Here is an 18,995-nt window from a genome sequence, read left to right as displayed (position 1 = left end):
AAGTACATACATCGAGTCTGAAAACACCGAACAGTGAGGATGGCACAACAGTATTAGGACTTGTGTTATGCTCATGTCGTGTGATCCACACCAATCAGAACGTTTTGGCTCCACTGTATATAAGAACTTGTGAACGAGAGAGTTTGTAAAAATTGAGGTTACCCGGAGAAACTTCCATAGTTGAACAAAATGGAGAATCAATCTCTATGTTCAACACACCTCTGCACAAAGCAGACACGAGACAAAGGTTGTAATGGAAAAGATCTATCCTTAACCTCCAGAATAAGTACTTGCATCTTACCGGCAAATGCAGAGACTTGATCCCATCTTGACTTAATTCTAGAAAGGTACTGTTTTACACAGCAAAATTTGCCAAAGACTGTACAGAATCTAATGGTAGTTCTGCCAATAGTAAGTCAGCCAGAATGCTGGCCGAATATCGTCCCAGGTTAGCAGGAATCAGCAGACCTTCATATAAAAGAAGGATTTACATATAAAAACTATACATCCTTTCTTACATGCCCAAAAAAATGTTCCATCCATCGTTGTAGAATCAATGTTCGCCCTATCTCTTGTGGAGTCGGGCTAAGAGTAATACATTTAGCCGAGGTTGAATTTTCTCTGTTCCACAAACTTCAGCAGGCCAGGCTGATAGCAGACATCATCCTGAACCTCCTCGTCAACAGCACGGAACAATACTTTGCCTCCGTGTCATTCTATTTCGCCATTCTTGATGTAGGGTAAAGGTGGAAGATACATTTTGAGCAGCAGCTTGTGGTTCGTTTCCATAATCAGTGGCCGTTATTCACGTATCCTAGGAGTGAATCTGTTTGTCCGTTATCAGTGTAGCCTTTTCTGGTCTTATTCTTGTCGATACGAGCTTTTCTGACGGCGATCTGGATCTGTTTCTCGTGCTCTTTGAGCATTTCCTCCACACTTCCACCAGGAGGCAACAGCGGTCCAGAATAATGCATTCTTGTCTTCTTAAAACCATAACCCTGTGTTTCAAACAAAAATGGTAAGTACTCGACACGACCCTTCTTATTTTTGCTTCAGTTTGTGAGACGTTGAACTATGAAAATGTAAAAGAAAAGTTCAAGTGACTTCTCACCGTATTATTCTCCTTGCGAGGTGCCTGTCCGTTACTCTTGTGGGGAGAATCTGGTCTGCCCAGCAAATGGTTAGACGACTCGCCTTCATTGATTTGTTCGTATCTTGTATTTGAACAATGGTCCGGCCAATGATCTCTGCTAAAATCGAGTTGTGAGCTTCCATCAGCCACCAAATTGGAGAATCTAGACAATCGTGATGTCGTTCCCTGGGGTTTAAAAGATCTCTGAATCTTCAACTCCCGACATCCTGTAGAATCCAATGCCCGGCGAGAATTGATGTGGAGCCCCTCGTCCGCAGCTTGTGACGAACTTCCAGATGAACCCATGAGCATGGAATGACCGGTTTGCAGGGATCCTCTGGAAGGTCCCATCGGGAAGCCAGAACCACCATTTTCTCCACGATTGTACATCTCACTGTTGCTTTTGGGGTTTGACTGTTCTTTCCATTTCTAAATATGAGACAGATGTGTGCAAATACGTGAATATACCCTCCCAGAAGATTTGCTTATATAGGCCAAAGGAGCCAATTGAGTAGACGTCAGAAGATAAATTTTACCTGTATTGACGCTTGTAGTTCGGCATTAGCATCGGGTGCTGGGACTGCTCTTGACTCTTTTGAGCCTTTTCTTGAAGATTCAGCTCCACCTCCCTTCCCGCCGGCCGCCTTCTGTCTGGTATCACGTTGAACCCGAGTTTGAAGTCAGAATGAAAGACAACATATACCAAGACTGAGAAAATACGAACTACAAAGAATTATACATATAAATGATGAAAATGATGCGCGGCGCCAACCTACATAGCCGGCACAAGATCATACCAAATGGCAAAGATAACAACTCCATTGAAGTAGAGATGGAATATATACCTTCTTGCCTCCTCATCTCGCATTTTGGCATCAAATTCTTTGCTAGGTGGGTATTTCGGCAGAGACGAAGGATCACAAGGAAGAGGCTTCGTCGTGAAGAACTGAAAAGGGACACCTCATAAATACAAAAATTGCGAAATACCAATGGACATCATGCTTGATCGACAAATAAAATAAAGGAAAAAGAAGAAAAAGATGAACATAGATTTGTTCCAAATGACAAAAAGTTTTCAAAATTCAAACACAAATCTCCAACTTGAGGCGTAAATGTTGTCCAACAGAAAACCTCAATGTCATTTCTGACATTGAACATGCAATCCAAAACACAAAGCACCGGTTCCTACAACCTCCTCCATCATAATAGCAACTCCTTAAGCATTCAGCGTCATCAAAAGCAACTTCTTAAGAACTTAGGCTACATTTATTAATCAATGGCATCCCTTACAGTTCGTTCTACACCCTGATTTAGCTTAAACGTTATTACTTATTCCAAGTTTTATATAGATTGCAGCATAAAAGTTCCAATATAAGCTCAGCTGCAACAGTTATAATAAACCACACTACTATCTTAAGTCACTGTGCCCGCCGCTATTCCAGCCTCAGAGCAACTGTTACAACCTATGCTTTAGAATTAAAATCCTCGACCTTTCTCAAAACTAATGACTCCTAATCGAGCAAAATATGGGACTTGATCAGTCACTGATAGGAGATGGAGCCCGTTTTACAAATTTATGCACAAAACTTTTAATTTGCTTTGCTGAACCACATGATTCACGGTGATTTATAATTTCATATGATAAAAAGTAGACCACCTCAATAACATAGCAGCTTCTGAGACCACAATGATCGATGTTACAATGATTTCAAGATGACCACATACTGTGAATCAAACTTCTGAGGGTTGGGAATGAAGGAATGCAACTTGGGAGAAAATGGAAATTGCTGGAGAGAAAACGAGTACCTCACTATGAAGTGCGGAAGTTGTCGTCCCTCTAAGCTCTGCTTCGAAAGCAAGGAGAGATTCCAAAAGCGATAAAGCCGAAGGAGGAAAGTCCTTGAATGTCTCAGTAATGCATCGTCTATAAGGATGTTGAGGTTTGAAGATTGTTGCGTGAGGTAATTTTGATGTTTTCCAGTATTCTTCTGAGGGTGAACCGCAAAGTTTAAATATTTTGTGCAGTTGTTCCACCTGCATGCAAAGTCGAGCACTTTTTTCAGCAAAACATCAACAAAGGGGAACTCTCAAAACTTGCACATAAATTATTTTAAGAGGTAAACAAAAGAAAAGAGCAAGGAAAAAGCTTTAAAATCAGATTAGTAGTTGTCTTTGTCCTTTCCTTGTATATCTTTTAGATACTTGAGTTTGCGTACATCAGCACCAATTTCATTTTCCCACCTAAACCCTTGCTGCTTAAGAGAATCACCGTGTGTGACTCATATGTTCAAGCCACCACTAAGTTTCCAAGATTTTTCATTTATTGTTACTGTTAGAAAAAAATAGTAGATTTTTCTTGATTGAGATCTTATGTTGTCTAATGCACATTATATTCAATTTTTGTTAGAATTTTAAATGCTCTTAACTTCAAATGACACTGAAAATGCATAAAAGAAATATTGATTAATGTCGAAGCTCCCAAAACTTTCACCAGGAGAAGAGAACGGAAGAGAGGAGTACCTAAACTAACGCTATGTCTTTAAAGACTGGTGGTTTAGGCAAGAGTACACTTAACGGGACTATACTCGTTAAAAAAAAAAAAAGTACCCAAAAGAACCTATGATCTGAAAGACAAGTATATTTACTTGGATAATTAGAATAATGACGTGCTCGAGCATAAATAGCAAAATGGAAAGAGCTGCTAAGCACATATTTGTAGAGATCAGGTGAATGATGCCAGCAATGCCATAATTGCCCGGATGATAATTCGCACGAAAAAGATACAGAAACTAAGATATGAATATCCATTCCTGATAAAATGTAATCTCAACAACAGGTAACTGACATAATTATTCATTTTTTTTAAAGTAGCAAAATAATTATTCAAATGCCAAGAAAATATTATCTTTGGGCATCTCTACACCGTTTAGAATTGAGCAATCATTAGATTATAATACAGTCAAGAAGATCCAGAATTAAATAAGACCAGATGAAAGAATTTAAATCTATTCAGTGGGAGGTTACCTCTGTCCTTCCGGGCATAATTGGTTTTCCGGCAAACAGTTCAGCAAGAATGCAACCTGAACTCCACAGATCTACAGACACTCCGTAGTCTGTTGCACCAAGCAAAAGCTCAGGTGGTCGATACCACAAGGTTACAACACGACTAGTTAGAGGCTGCTTTTTACTGGCGTGGAAAAAAGTCGCCAGCCCGAAATCACCAATTTTCAGATTTCCATGGTTGTCGATCAGAAGGTTTGAGCCCTTAATATCTCGGTGCAAGACTCCACGACTATGACAGTGTTCAAGTCCACGAAGCATCTGTTGCATGAAGCACTTGATCTGCTTGCCAATTACATAAACAAATATGAATGAATATCATGTATAAAGGAATCACCTGGCTTGATCCAATTACAACAAGAATAAGATCAGTAAACATTATCAGAAGCAGCAATACTGTGGAAAGAGAATGCATAAAGAATACAATGCTATAGTGGCATCATCTCCCATGACAAACTTCTCATGGTAATAAGGAGCATAGTAAAACATTATTTTTTAGGATCTCATGGGTAAAGACAGCTAGTGTATTTCCACGAAAAAATAAGAAATAACGCACCTGTGGTTCGGTAAGCCTGACAGCAGGTGAAGCTGCAAGTCCAGCAAGATCATGCTCCATGTATTCAAACACAAGGTATAAATTGCCTGAAACTCTGGAAGTGACAAGACCTTCAAGCCTCATGACATTTGGATGATCCAGCCTGCGTAGAATAAGGATTTCCCTAGACATGAAACGGACGCTTTCCGGATCCATGTTGACAAATCGCACTTTTTTCAGTGCAACAACTTTTCCGCTTTCAAGGTCACGAGCTCTGTACACGCTGCTATATGTACCTTGACCAATCTGGGAAGTTGGCAGAACAGTCGAATCAATTTAAGAACATATAAACTTTTAGAGGAGAAGAATAATTTAAACAATGTAAGTATGTCATAGAAACGTACAAAATTCCTGCAGAAGCTGAAATCAAGTTAATATTAAGTAGAATAGCATGCATTGCTGCGGAGGCACCAAGAACAACAACAAAAGGTTAAGGCTCTCCTAGGAGTTCCTTCAGAGCACTCTAAAGGTAAATGGTGAAGTGTCAGGAATATGAACCATAACGAGTAACAACAAACAAAGAACTTAAAAATTCCCAACTTCTCAACAAAAGCGCAAAGAAACTTGGCATGCTTGCACATAAAATTAGTTACACTCTTCACCTAAAAAGGCTAGCTTGCAAGTCTGCTCCACTATACAATAGTTGCTAAGAGCTTTTATGGATATTTCTCACAAATATACAAGCATCATGATTCCAGATGGGCGTCAAACATGCAAAGACCGACATAATAACTATATTAAATTTAAGCAGCAGGAACACCCTAAAGGAGACACCATTTGCTGCAATCTATGTTGAAGACAGAAATGTGCATGAAACAGACCTTATCCAACTTCTCGAAAGAATCTGCCTTTCGAGGTATCCATCCTTTGATGGCTTCCCCAGCGACAGAAGTCAGCCATGATGGCCATCCAGCAACAACTTGCGCCCCATCTACTCCATTTCGTACACTGAATACCCTACACATCTGAGGTTGCCCTCCTTGCTTACCAGGCTCCAATATCGCCCGTTTATGCGTGTGCGACGCTTCAGGTTTCTCAAAACCCATAGGCTTCCGATCCCCTTCCTCCCACCCAGCAGGAGTGGAGCCAGCACTTTTCTCCGCATTCTCTCTTGATATAAGCCTTGCAGTTGCATCATTGCCTCCATTATCAACCTCCACCACAACCTCCTCCTTCCTCGTCGAAGCTACCAATTTTTTCGAAGATTTCTTTGACCCTTTTTCTTTCTTGACTTTGTTGTCATCGTTTCCCCCTTTGGAGCAAACGCAGCCCATGCCGCATGAAAGCTTCAGCCCCTTGTTTCTCTTAACAGGAAGCTTAATGTTCCTGAAACATAAAACTAATTTATTCTTCCCAAATACCCGCAACATTGGGCAGAGGCCTTAACAGCATCCTCAGCATTCAAAAACAATTCCAACAGATCAGAGATCCTTAATTAGCACTGCAAACAAATACACCTTCATTCATACAACTCCGTTATGCAAAATGCAGCCCCCAAATTGAATCCAACTCCACAGATACCCTATCTACAGAAACAAAAGACGATAAATATTCTAAAATTCAAGTTCTTGAATCAACCTGACTCGAAATCCCAAATTTCAGTCCCTTCAAATTCTTAGCTGAATGCACAAATATTACACCAGAAACTTCGAAATCAAAGAACTCCAATCAAATTCAGAACCCTTCACAATGAAAAGAGAAATTAATCGCAGCCCAGATCACAAAATCAGATCTTCTCATCAGAAACCGACCCACATTGCTAGAAATCAAACAATGCAATTCGTTACAACAACCAATCAAAGCACAAGAAAAGGGTAACTCGTACTTTTTCTTGGGTCAAGAGAGAGAAGACTGACAAGCGAACAAGAAACTCACAATCAATCTGAAGCGTGAAATCTCTTTGCTTTGAGAATGGCTGTTCCTATACTTTCAACTGTCAATTGACTAGAACCGCCGATTGAATTCTAATCAACGATATCCCGTAAGAAAAGAAGAGCAAAAAATAGTTTCGAGAAACGGTGGGTGTTGAAGACAGAGGAATGCCTATCTAGAGAGCAGCGGAAGAGAGAAATTTTCGGATCTGAAGAGTACCTAGGAATGCGAATGACCGATTGATACTTGGTCCAAACAGGGTACTTGCCAAGAACCCAAAAGAAAATATCAAAAATAAAAATAAATAGCAGCATCAGAAGGAAAGGAAAAATCATAAAGATCCAATTTTATTAAAATGTGATTGGAATTAAACTGAAATTTTTCCATCAGAATATTGGTGTAAATATATATATATTTCCCATCAGAATATTCCCTACAGACTTGAGAGAGAGAGAAAGAGGAAAATAATTAAAAGATCCAATTTTTATTAAAATGGGAATGGAATTTTAGAACGAAAATTGATTCCCATCAAAAAATTCTCTACCTACAATACAGATACAGTCTTTCAAGAAAGAGAGAGATTTTGAACAAGAGAGAGAGAGAGGCAGGCACTCTGGTGAGGAAGAAGGAAGGAACACAGTAAGAACGTAGGGCCCACATCAAAGCGATCACACACAAGACACGAAGACACGTGGCATAATGGGACACGCAGTGGGACCCACCACGGGTGCTAGGTGACAACACAAATATCTAAAAATTTGGTTTTGCTGATTTGTAGAATCATGTGCATTCTAAAAAGGGCGGAAAGAAAAACATAATAAATTTTCCAAAAAAATAATAAAAATAAGCGTAAATTGCTTCCACACCCCTAAAATTATACTTAATCACACAAGCACGCCCCTGCACTTTATAAAATTAGGAAAGCACCCCTTGAGGGGGTGCTTGTATAAAATTTCGTTGTTGAATAAGGGTTGTACATGATAATTGCAACTACAACCCTAATTAATGTACTTATAATTTTGTAAAAGGTATGTGGCATCTGTATAGTTAAAGATCAGATATGCCAATGAAATTTATTTTAAAAATTATTATACAAATAAAAGGGTTAATTATACTTATACCTCTTCTAAAAATACGAAATTATATTTACACCTCTATTAGGATTTAGATAAAAAAATATTTACATAAGCAATAAAAAATAGATAAATTTTTAATTTTGCCCCTCATTTATATTTTTTTATATGTATTTTTTGTATTTATAAAAAAATAAATTAAAATATATATATGTGTGTGTGCAGTGAAGTAAACATCATCCCTTATAAGTACAAAATAATTATATGAGAACGGTAAATGGGGCACAAATAAAATTTTATATTTTTTTATAATTTTATTATTTTTGTATTTATAAAGGAATAAATTAATATACATATACATATATGCAGTGAAGTTAACACCATTCCTTATAAATACAAAATAATCATATGAGGACGATAAATGAGGATATAAATAAAAAAATTGTTTTTTTTATAATTTTAGTATTTTTCATTCAAATTTTAATAAAATAAAATTAAGTATAAATAATAAAATTTTAGAGGGAACGTAAGTATATTTTTAATATTTTTTTAAAAAGTTATAATTTCGCATTTTCAAATGCAATTTATGTGTAGTCAAGGGGGCTGGTGTAGGGGCAACATCTCGTCTCAATGGACCACTCTCATTTATAATTTTGAATTTTTTTATTAATTCTTGATTAATGTTTTGCCACTTTGATATATATATATATATATATAATTTTTCTTAACAATAATTAAAATTAAAAAATATATATTTGTTTATATGTATTATTATTTAAAATATATTCATTTGACAACACAGTTTAATAAAAAATTTGCCAAATAATTTTATATAGCTTGTAAATTCTAATTATAAGATGTTTCGTAAAAATATATAAGTTCGGACAAATACCCTGTTCGTTGTACTAGGTTTAATTTTGATTGTCTTGGTGTGGATACGGTGATTAAACTGGACAATATTCCAATAAGTTTCGATGAAGTGAACCATTTCACGGCAATTATATTCTTTTAACTAGGATAACCGCGGTCAATTTGACCTATCATAATACTTTTAAGCACAACACCAAAAAATAAAATAAAATTTGCTCAGTGATTTCAAATAAAATATATAAATAAATTGCATTTTAGAAATAAAAGCAAGGGGTCTAATTATGCAAATACTTCTTATTTTTTTATAAAATTATAAGTACATCCCTGAGTTTGCAGTTATAATTACAACTATATCCTCATATTAACGGCAATATTTTACATAACAATCCTTGAGATAAATTACACGAACATTCATCATGGAGTACACTTTGTAATTCTACAACGAACATGGATTATTTGTGTAATTAGATATAATTTTAGGTCGTATCAATGTAATTTATCCTAAAAATAAGGGTAAATACAACGACATATCCCAATGTTTAACATTGTTGCCTTTTTGTTGTTTAATAAATTATAAATATCCCCATGACTTCAACTCAGTTTAACAACGAGCCTATTTCGTTAGCTTCCGTTACGTTTTCATCAAAAAAATTTATAATAAAATGATTAAAATACCCTTTATAAAAAATAGAAAGGAAAAAGTAGTATTATTCACCCATCATCTAAGGGTTACGTAATTATTTTTCATTTAAAGAAAGTATTTGTAAATTTTCAAGCAAATGTGGTATTTATAATTATGCCAAATTTTATGAAAGAGAAATTTTTCACGGGACATTAAATGCTATTTTTATTTTTTCTTTGGGATAATTTTCACATTTTCAGTTTATTTTCGCGTATATCGTTATTTACTTTATAGACTTAACAAATTTTACGATTTACTTCATTTTACATCCATTTTTAATTTATCAAAGCTTTCACAAATAAATAAAGAGTAAAAAATTATTATTATTAGAGATAATTGCATGGTCATCTCTTGAAATTTGGTGTAATTATACATAGACGTCTTGTAAATTGAAAAATTATATATAGCACTCATGATGTCCGATCTGTCTAATAAATAGACAATTCCGTTAGTCAAATTTTTTCGAATTTGTTAATATTAAAAATAATGAATGAAAATACATATTTACCATCAATTGACTATTGCAGATCAAATAAATCTTTTTTTCCTCACCAAACTACATTTGTATAACTTCATATAATAATGTATGTGAAGATGTATATCTTTATACTTATAAAGATAACTCATAAAAGATTTGTTTGACATGCAATAAGTCAATATACTTAACTTTTTTTCTAATATCAATAAACTAAGTGAATTCTGACTGACGGATAGATATATTTGTTAGATCAAAATAAACGTTAGCTGTGCTAAATTTAATTTTCTAAATTATATGGAAGTCATGCGCAATTACGCCAAACTATAAGAGATGGTGGTGTAGTTATCCCTTATTATTACTAATATAAAAATAAATTACTTATTATTAACAAAAAATAGTTAGTGACATCGCAATATTAAATTTGGAATACCAATTATATCTTCAACTATCTATAACAATACAATTATTTATTTATTTTAAATTATTAATATTATTTTTTAACCGTCAATCTTCTATCATATTTATTTCCCATTTATTCTCGTGTTTATCACTTGCTCAACTTTTAATTAGATACTTATTATTTATTTTTAAAATTTTTGTCATGTCAATTTGATTATATGTCATGATAGCTAGTACCCCTAAATTACGAGCGACATATAATTGGAACAACAACCTACGACGGATTAAAAATAAAATAAATAAATAATGTAATAAAAACAAAATAAAGAAATTTAATGAAAATTCACATTATGCAGCAATCAACAATTTTTATTTAAGAAATAAATAATAGGAATAATTGCCCTCCCCCTCCAGAAATTTAGTGTACTTATACATAAACTACTTATGGTTTGAGAAATTACGTTTGGCATTAGTGAGTTTGCTTTCATCTAACAAATAAGTCTCTCGTCAGTTAAAATTCACCAAATTTGCTGATATTAATAAAAAGATTGAATAATTGATATTTACTCTCGATTGACTTATTGTAGGTCATATAATTTTTTCTGACTAAACTCCCTTATAACGGTGAAGATATACCTCTTCACATGCATTAATGCGTGAAGACGTATGAGGGTAGTTTAGTTATAAAAATATTCTTTTTACATATAATAAGTTAGTAATAAGTTAATTGGAGGAAAAATATATTTTTTTAATCTTTTTATTGATATCAATAAATTCAATGAAAATTGACTAAGGAGGAACTTATTTGTTATATGAAATTAAATATCAGGGTTGATGAATGTAATTTGCCAAACTACATAAATTTTATTTATAATTACAAGAAACCTCATAAGAGGGGGACATAATTATCCCTTAATAGTAAATGCAGCTTCAAGACTTAATTAAATTATGGGAGGTTTGGTGTAATTACACATAAATCTCTTGTGGTTTGAAAAATTATATTTAACACTCTTGAGATTTTCGTCTGATAAACAAGCCCATCGTTAGTTAATATATATATATATACCCCCAATTGATTTATTGCAAGTTAAATAAATTTTTTTATGATCAAATTGCTCTCATAAATCTTCACGTATTAATAAATGTGAGAATGTATATTTTCACCGTTATAAGAATAATTTAGTTGGAAAAAAATTATTTGACATACAATAAGTCAGTAATAAATCAATCGAGAATAAATATTAATTTTTTTACTAATATCAATAAATTCAATAAATTTTAATTAATAGAGAAATTTATTTATTAAATAAAAGCAAATATAAGAAGTATTAGATATAATTTTTTAAACTATAAAAAATTTATGTATAATTACATTAAAACTCAGAGAGAGTAGTGTTGTTATCCGTTAAATTATTTGTTTTGCTTCTTTATTTTTTATTTTTATTTTAGTAATAATGAGTTTTTGGTTTATTGGCTGGCGACAGGCTGTCAGCAACAAAGTCCCACTCTCTCTCTCTCTTACAAGACTAGTCCTCCTTACCTTACAATGTTCTCTTCTCTCTCTCTCTCTCTTCCCTCACATACACAAACTTCAAGCTTCTCTCTGTTGTTTCTCCATTCAATTTCTTCTCTCTCACTAGCGTTTCTTGGCTGGATTTCAGATTTCCTCCTTTCAGCTTCCCGGATCGTTGATGCGCAACTCGTAAGCTTTCTCCTTATCCTTTTTTTTTCTATGTTTTATTGGAGTTTTTGTTTTAATGGTGAATTTAGGGCGAGTGTTTTTGGTTTTGTATTTTGGTGATGAATGTGTTGTTTTTGAGGAGGTTTCTCAGCATTCTATTGTCCCCACTTGTTTTGGATAATTCTTCTATGTTGTTGTCATTTTGTTTTTTTTTTGTTTTTTATTAATTTTTGTGGATGAACTGTGGTCTGCATGTGTGTTTATTGTGAGTTTTTTTACATGGCATTTGGTCTTGTTTTTCAATTAAAATGGAATTTTGAATTATTATTCTGCTGGTTGAGTACTGTTTCGTGTGGTGAATTTAGATAGAAGGAATAAGTGTGTCCTTGAACACGGATGCTTGCTTGTATAAAGTTTCCGGGAGGCTGATTACGTGCTTTTGTGATTTATTTATCATGATTTTAAGCAAATGGGTTTTAAAGTAGTTTGCAGTTTAAAAAATTATTCGATATGGATGACCAATAGATTTCTGAAATAATTGGAATTTAGGATTTGGTCATTCCACGATCTAGAAATGTACTCCTATTGTTGAAGATACTCGGAACCGGATAAGATTTGCAGTGGACACAAGTTCCAAGTTCCTGAGAGAATCTGAACACGATTGAAAGATCTTAGGTTGGCATACGGCAATGTGCAATAAACATTGTTGACATGAGTTTGCTTTGTAATTTGACTGCTGTATGCAACTTTATTGGTGCTTTCCTTGTGTATGTGATTTGCCATAAAGACATTTTGATTTTGCTGTATGCAAAGTTAACTTTACCGGTGCTTTACTTGTGACCATGGTTTGCTATAAGGCACCAGTTGTGCACATTGTTACAGGGTTTGGTAAGTCTTGATGAGTTTGTACAAATGCACAAATTGCATTCCTCGTCTTTTCTACCAGAGATGTATTTTTAAAATTAAAAGGATGATTGTATCCGACAGTTGTCTTTTCTCTACGTCAATGTTATGTTGCCACGAGTATGTATGTGGTCCTACAGAGTAAAAGGTTATTTAAGATGTTGGCTATATTGCTCGTGGGATCAATAAGAAAGCTAAGATGCTGAGAATTTTTGTTATGAGAGATATTAATGTAATCTTGGTACTGCAATTTTGCCACATGGGTGTTATCTTATGCGTGAACCTTGATTGGAACAATTCTAGTTGGACGGGGCTTGCTTCAGCATATGAGGCGTGTCCATCTGCGTACAATGAACATTTAGTTGTCTTTCTTTTCAAGAATGGTGCCGCATCTTTGCTTCTTTTTCTAGTTTCTGATCATGAAGTCATGCAGCAAAAAGGTGAAGATTTCCATAAATTATGTTCTACTAATTTTTGGCTTTCCGTACCCAATTCCTCTGGACCTGGGTTTGTACTTTTGCTCCAATATAATTATTAGTTTCCAATATACAAACCGCTTAGTCATTTAAGTAATTATGTTGCTGATGATAATATGAGCAACTCTCTTTTCCTACTTGATCAAATTTGCTAAAAATCTTAACTGTGCTGAACAGTGGTGCATTTCAGAAGAACTCATTTCAGATTTGATTTGTTTTTGCTTTCTTTTATCACTGAGGACCTCGCTGTCTCTGGTTTGATGTGCAGATTTGGCAATTTTGGGTTTGGCCATAATTGCTGAATTGTGGAATTAGATCTTCATGCTCCTTTCCTTGCATTGTCTTTTTTCCCTTTCTTGATTGTCTCCATTTAAATTTTGATCACAGTAAATAGTTCTGGAAGAATCTGTTGAGTTTATTTCTTTTATGCCGTTATGGACTGAGATTCTTTTCATGTCTGTGTGTTGCTTTATATCCCCAAGAACAGATAATTCTTGTCGCGCAGTGCTAGTGCGTTAGAAATGCACGCGTAGCAAGCCCTATACACTGTAATACTAACACTAATTAGAGATGAACCCTCTTATATCATTCACAAGCCATGTACATTCTAATATCAACACTAATTATGAATGAACCCTCTTATGTCATCTATGATTTTGGCTTATTTTCCTTAAGCGGAGTAGTTAAGCTGTTTCTTCTCTTTGGTTGACAATTAATGATTTTCAATAACTCGTTCATGTTGCAGGTTCCTTTTCCAAGTCGGAAAGTTGTAAAGCAATTCTGTTTCTTCCATTCTTGCTTTTGGTGAATCCAATCAATCTCTCAAGTGGCCATATATGATTGTTTTGGAGTAAATAGGAGACTCCACTGATTTCTTTCAAGTTTTCTCAGTTTGCTTGCACTTTCTGAGGAATCCTTTACCCGGAGGAGGTTTTTATTGTGTCCATGCTGGCAGAGAGCATGCGTGGATTCTTTGCTTTGGGTAATGCCCCTGACGAGATTTATTGCTGATGCACTTGATGTGGTGACAATTTGTCTTGTCGCTGTGTTTGTCCTTCTGGGTTTGTTTTGTCTTGTACATTTGTTCTACTTCCGCAATGAGATCCGCAGTCAAGGTCTTGTCCAGCTTAATTTTTTCAATGGTCCTTGGATTATCAGAATTACATACATCTTTTTTGCTGGCTGGTGGGGCATTGGTGAGATTATTCGGTTGAATCTATTGAGACGCAAAGGAAGAATCTTGCATGCCCTCAGTTTGAAATGGCAGGAAAATGTTTGCAAATGCTACATTGTCTCCAACCTGGGATTTGCAGAACCATGCCTGTTTCTCACCCTCATTTTTCTTCTTCGTGCATCGTTACAGAGGTCCGGAACTTTAAGTCAGAATTGGAACTCGAAGACAGCTGGTTTTGTTCTTCTTTTTTGCTTCCCGATGGTGATTCTTCAACTTGTAATTATTTTAATTGCACCGAGGTATAAGGACAAACACATCCTGAACCTGCCTTCTTCTTTCATGAATGCGGCTACTTCTTCCCATACAAAGGACGATGATGTTGCCCTCTGCACTTACCCATTATTGAGTACCATCTTTCTTGGTCTTTTTGCTACTGTGCTAACTGCCTATATGTTCTGGCTAGGAAGGCGAATTCTTCACTTGGTCATCAATAAGGGTCTGCAAAGGAGAGTGTATACATTAATCTTTTCTATTTCTGGTTTTTTTCCGTTACGAGTTCTTCTGCTTGGTTTGTCTGTCCTATCTAGGCCCGAGAAGGTTGTGTTTGATGCCATTGTATTCTTGGCTTTTCTATCCCTTTTATGCTGTGCCTGTGTTGGTATCTGCATGCTGGTCTACCTCCCGATTGCAGATTCTCTAGCTTTGAGGAATCTGCATAAAGACACAGAAGCTAGGACCGATGGTGATGAGTGCAACGACTCCGCATCACTAATACCTAATCAGAGCCCTGCTGAAGGTGGAAGTACCATGAGTAGTCCCACACGGAACTCATCTGCTTCATCAAACCGTGGATCAATTTCTTTCCGGACAAAGGAAAAAGACAACGCATCTGGAGCAGGTTTCGTGGAACTGAGCCTCTTCACACCAAGCCAGCACTCTTCACCACCTGGGTCACCTAGACTTCTTGGCTGGCCGATGATCTCGCCCGCACAAGGTCAGGAACCCTAAACCCTTCTGCTGATGATGAAAGGCCATGGTAACAGACGTTTTTGTGGTGGGAACTCACTGTTTGTATAGGAATTACTTAGCATATTTTAATAAGGATTGCTAATTTTGTTTCTCTTTTTCCCCCCTTGTTTTTGGGTATTGAGATGTAGTGGGTTTGCTTGTTATCCACCTCATTTTTTTCCTGGTGGCACTTTGATTCTGTATCTCTTAAATTTCAGCCTCTTATGACAATTTTACAGCTTGCTACTCGATCAACTTAAGTTAATGATACTGTTTTTACTTGGATTACTATCGGGTTCTTGAATTAAAAACGGGACGGGCCTTCATAACGCAAAGTAACACACATTTTGAAACTAAAGGATGTTTTGATGGAACTATAATAAGAAGTTAATCGGAGAATCACTATATTGTTCGGTGGAATTACACATAGATTTCATGTGGTTTGAAAAATTACATTCAACATTTTTTAGGTATGTTTCTCTTTAGCAAATAAATTTTTTTGTTAGATACAATTTACCGAATGTGTTGATATTAATAAAAAAAATTAATATAAAAATTTATATTATCCCGATTGTTTTATTGTTAATTTATTACATGTCAAATAAATTTTTTTATCGTTAAATTATAACTTACTCTAAATCTTAGGGATGAGAATGTAATTATCCCTAAGTTATATTATGAACAATAATTGTGATTTAAATGGGAATATATTTTGTAATGGTTTGAATTATTAAGGTAAATTATGATAAATTCTCTTAAAAATTTGATATAATTATAAATCATATTTTTAAAAAAATTATAAATAAATTAAAAAATTAACAGCTATTTAACAAATATTATCTCGTAAGCAGGTGTTTATTAGAAGCACATTATATTATAACACAAAAAAATATTTATAATTATGTTGGGAGAAGTGGTTATAATTTATACGAATAATTATTGTAAACACATTGAAGAATGAGATGTTGAGAAGCGACAGGGGCAAAAGTGGGAATTGAGACGTGCCGCCACCTCAAAAGCCGTATTCCTTTTACCGAGTCACCATCGCCTCCTCAAATAAATAAAGGCCCGTCTGCAAATCTTCTCTGCTTTTTCACCTCCGACGCCGAAAATAAAAAGCATTTCGAAACCCTAGCCACAAGTAGAGTAGTTTCTTCGTTTTGGAGGATCCGATTCGAAACCCTAGCCACAAGTAGAGTAGTTTCTTCGTTTTGGCCGAGAGGATCCGATATGGCGTCGTTCAATGAGGCACCGCCCGGCGACGTGAAATCCGGTGAGAAGATCTTTAAGACCAAGTGCGCTCAGTGCCACACCGTCGATAAAGGCGCCGGCCACAAGCAAGGTTCGTTTTTTTTTTCCCCCTCAAAATATTTTGCGTTTTTAATTCCTAGTTCGAGAAATCGTTCTTGTAGTAGTAGTGTTTTTTTTTTTTTTTAAATATCTGTTGATCTATGTTTGCGAGATCTGATTATATTTGTCTTATTTACGTTTGTGGTGTTGTTAGTATGGATCTCGGGTTAGTCATTGTGTGTTCTTTTCCCTCTTGTATATTGGGTCCGTTTATTCATGTCTTATTTAACCGGCGGTCGTTGTGTATTGATGATGTTTTTCGTTGTGTGATGAAGTAAGTAAATCATGATTGAGCTCAACAATTTCCTGCTCCTTTTTCCTTTTTTGCTGCAATTGCAAGCGGTATTTCAGCTTATTGAAACGTTTCCGCTGAATTTGGTCTTATTAGTAGAAATATTGTGTGGTCAAGTTAGGAGTTATTTATTTTTTATTAGTAAAAAAAATTAATATAATTAATTTAAATGTGTTAATATTAATATGTCGAGCTCGACATTAAAATTAATTTTATATAATTAATTTATAACAAACATTAACTAAACGAAATTAAAAAAAAAAAGACCAAGTCGTGAAAAGAGAACAGACTTGGTGTCGTGATATTAATCGTGTTTTAATATCACGATTTGGCCATTTCCGGCCAAAAAAAATTAATTTTAATGTCAATCACGACTCGACATATTAATATTAATACATTTAAATTAATTATATTAATATAAATTTTTTTTACTAATAAAAAATTAAATAACTCGTCAGGTCAGCCCCTATGTAGTTTATTGTCTTACTTTGTGTTGAGTTGGTTGCCAGTCGATGGTTGCTATCATATATCTGCTTTCATTTTCAGTGGGGCTCGTGGTCTTGTAGATTCAGAATTTGCCTTGTAGACTTTTTATATTATTTATGCATGTTCTTTCTTATAGTTTCAAGTATATGCTATATGCTCGTGTCTTTGAAATCCAGGCCCCAACTTGAATGGCCTTTTTGGAAGGCAATCTGGCACCACCCCTGGTTATTCGTACTCTGCTGCCAACAAGAACATGGCTGTAATTTGGGGAGAGAATACACTCTATGATTACTTACTCAATCCTAAGAAGGTACGTACGCATGTGTGTTTCCCTTTTTTCCCCAGTAAATGTCTTTGCGAAAGTTAATATAGTCCTGAACTAATTTATTCAAAAAGACATTCTTTTGGATTTTTGATTCAGTTATCTGATATCATATTTAGATAGTTTCGTCTATATACTCTGGATATTGGATATCGGACCTGGATTCTTGTAGTTCCCTGGAAATTGGTTTTGTTAGACTTGTCTGTTTTTCCAAAATTTGGTAACCAAACTTTATGTCTGTTTCCGGTTGGAATGTCTGAAATAAGGCTTATTTCCTATGACCCGACCCCCCCACCCAGTCGAAAACCACTTAACACTTCAAACTCTCAATTGCTACTTCCAGTGAAGTACTTTGAAGATATATATGAAACTTTATTGTCCCAATTGTTATCAGAAACTTGTGTCAAGTTAAAATAGTTGTAATATTGGGAGAAGAGGATGTATTATTCTACAGAGCTTAAAGGATTGTTAAGATTCCAACTAACGGAAAGTTAATGGTTTACAGCCAAACTCTGATGTTTCATTCTTTTTTGTGGGTTTGGTTTCTCTTTCCTTTGTGGGGGTTAAGCCCGGCATTTTTACGTAGATAAATGCCGTTTAGCTTCTAGCTTTTCTTTGTTGAGTTGTAAAACCCCTCGAGAGTTCTGTATCGCTGCTTGTATTTCATTTTTCAATATTGCTACTATGGTTATCCTAGTGAGTGAGAGAGAAAGAGAGAGAAGTTTAATGCCATCTCAAAATGGGTGTGTTTTGTTGCTGCAGTACATTCCTGGCACTAAGATGGTCTTCCCTGGGCTGAAGAAACCTCAAGAACGTGCAGATCTAATTGCTTATCTCAAGGAGGCAACTGCTTGAAGATTATTTAAAGAACATATTACTTTTCCTGAGAGTTAGAGACATTTGGTATCTGTTCAGGCGGTATTTTTTTTCCCAGTAAACATAGCTGAACGATACTTTGTTGAATAATAGCGTCATATTCTACGCCGTGATGTTCTCTTTGGCCTTTGCCAGCGGTAGAGAATTTTGGTGCCGAGTATAGGCTTTGTTGAGACATTGTTTTATTGAAAAAACACGTAACCAAGCGATCAATTGTGAAATCTAATGGATTTCGTTTGCCTTTTAGTAGTTCAAGATTATTTAAA

At 35.1% G+C, this 18,995-nt stretch overlaps 3 protein-coding genes across 8 annotated transcripts; 2 read left to right on the top strand and 1 right to left on the bottom strand.

Annotated features, from left to right (window-relative positions):
• On the bottom strand, window positions 119-7,225 carry LOC105172513 (probable serine/threonine-protein kinase At1g09600). 4 transcript variants are annotated; one of them, XM_020697230.1, is made up of 10 exons: window positions 6,663-7,225; window positions 6,366-6,469; window positions 5,609-6,228; window positions 4,749-5,033; window positions 4,157-4,474; window positions 2,939-3,166; window positions 1,978-2,078; window positions 1,669-1,783; window positions 1,112-1,561; window positions 119-998 (listed from the first exon to the last, which is right to left on the bottom strand). In XM_020697230.1, exons 3-10 carry the CDS (start codon window positions 6,155-6,157, stop codon window positions 792-794), a joined length of 2,253 nt encoding a protein of 750 aa, XP_020552889.1. In that variant the 5' UTR covers window positions 6,158-6,228; window positions 6,366-6,469; window positions 6,663-7,225; the 3' UTR covers window positions 119-791. The 4 variants fall into 4 exon arrangements, with proteins under 4 accessions (XP_020552889.1, XP_020552888.1, XP_020552887.1 ...); XM_020697229.1 differs by having other exon boundaries at window positions 6,366-7,225; XM_020697228.1 differs by having other exon boundaries at window positions 5,609-6,469.
• On the top strand, window positions 11,693-15,658 carry LOC105172512. Of its 2 annotated transcripts, none has more exons than XM_011093973.2 (2): window positions 11,693-11,863; window positions 13,967-15,658. In XM_011093973.2, the coding sequence occupies exon 2, from the start codon at window positions 14,207-14,209 to the stop codon at window positions 15,401-15,403; it is 1,197 nt and encodes a 398-aa protein (XP_011092275.1). In that variant the 5' UTR covers window positions 11,693-11,863; window positions 13,967-14,206; the 3' UTR covers window positions 15,404-15,658. The 2 variants fall into 2 exon arrangements, with proteins under 2 accessions (XP_011092275.1, XP_020553018.1); XM_020697359.1 differs by lacking the exon at window positions 11,693-11,863 and adding an exon at window positions 12,834-13,185.
• LOC105172511 (cytochrome c-like) lies at window positions 16,411-18,995 on the top strand. 2 transcript variants are annotated; one of them, XM_011093972.2, is made up of 4 exons: window positions 16,411-16,553; window positions 16,605-16,745; window positions 17,708-17,841; window positions 18,616-18,995. In XM_011093972.2, the coding sequence occupies exons 2-4, from the start codon at window positions 16,634-16,636 to the stop codon at window positions 18,706-18,708; spliced, it is 339 nt and encodes a 112-aa protein (XP_011092274.1). In that variant the 5' UTR covers window positions 16,411-16,553; window positions 16,605-16,633; the 3' UTR covers window positions 18,709-18,995. The 2 variants fall into 2 exon arrangements, with proteins under 2 accessions (XP_011092274.1, XP_020552706.1); XM_020697047.1 differs by lacking the exon at window positions 16,411-16,553 and having other exon boundaries at window positions 16,583-16,745.

The sequence above is a fragment of the Sesamum indicum genome, linkage group LG10, assembly GCF_000512975.1.
Source record: "Sesamum indicum cultivar Zhongzhi No. 13 linkage group LG10, S_indicum_v1.0, whole genome shotgun sequence".
NCBI classification, from domain to species: domain Eukaryota; kingdom Viridiplantae; phylum Streptophyta; class Magnoliopsida; order Lamiales; family Pedaliaceae; genus Sesamum; species Sesamum indicum.
Note: the sequence above shows the minus strand (reverse complement) of the source record. Positions and strands in the feature narration are given on the sequence as shown.

Bases quoted from the DNA above. Each gene is read 5' to 3' on its own strand.
- LOC105172513 (XM_020697229.1), bottom strand. From the start codon at position 6,157: ATGTTGCGGGTATTTGGGAAGAATAAATTAGTTTTATGTTTCAGGAAC. The intron at 4,475-4,748 runs GTGCGTTATTTC...ATTGGCAAGCAG, and splicing joins TCAGGCTTACCGAACCACAG to ATCAAGTGCTTCATGCAACA. The intron at 1,562-1,668 runs GTAAAATTTATC...TCTCATATTTAG, and splicing joins AACTACAAGCGTCAATACAG to AAATGGAAAGAACAGTCAAA.
- LOC105172511 (XM_011093972.2), top strand. From the start codon at position 16,634: ATGGCGTCGTTCAATGAGGCACCGCCCGGCGACGTGAAATCCGGTGAG. The intron at 16,746-17,707 runs GTTCGTTTTTTT...TTTGAAATCCAG, and splicing joins AGGCGCCGGCCACAAGCAAG to GCCCCAACTTGAATGGCCTT. The intron at 17,842-18,615 runs GTACGTACGCAT...TTGTTGCTGCAG, and splicing joins ACTTACTCAATCCTAAGAAG to TACATTCCTGGCACTAAGAT.
- LOC105172512 (XM_011093973.2), top strand. From the start codon at position 14,207: ATGCCCCTGACGAGATTTATTGCTGATGCACTTGATGTGGTGACAATT.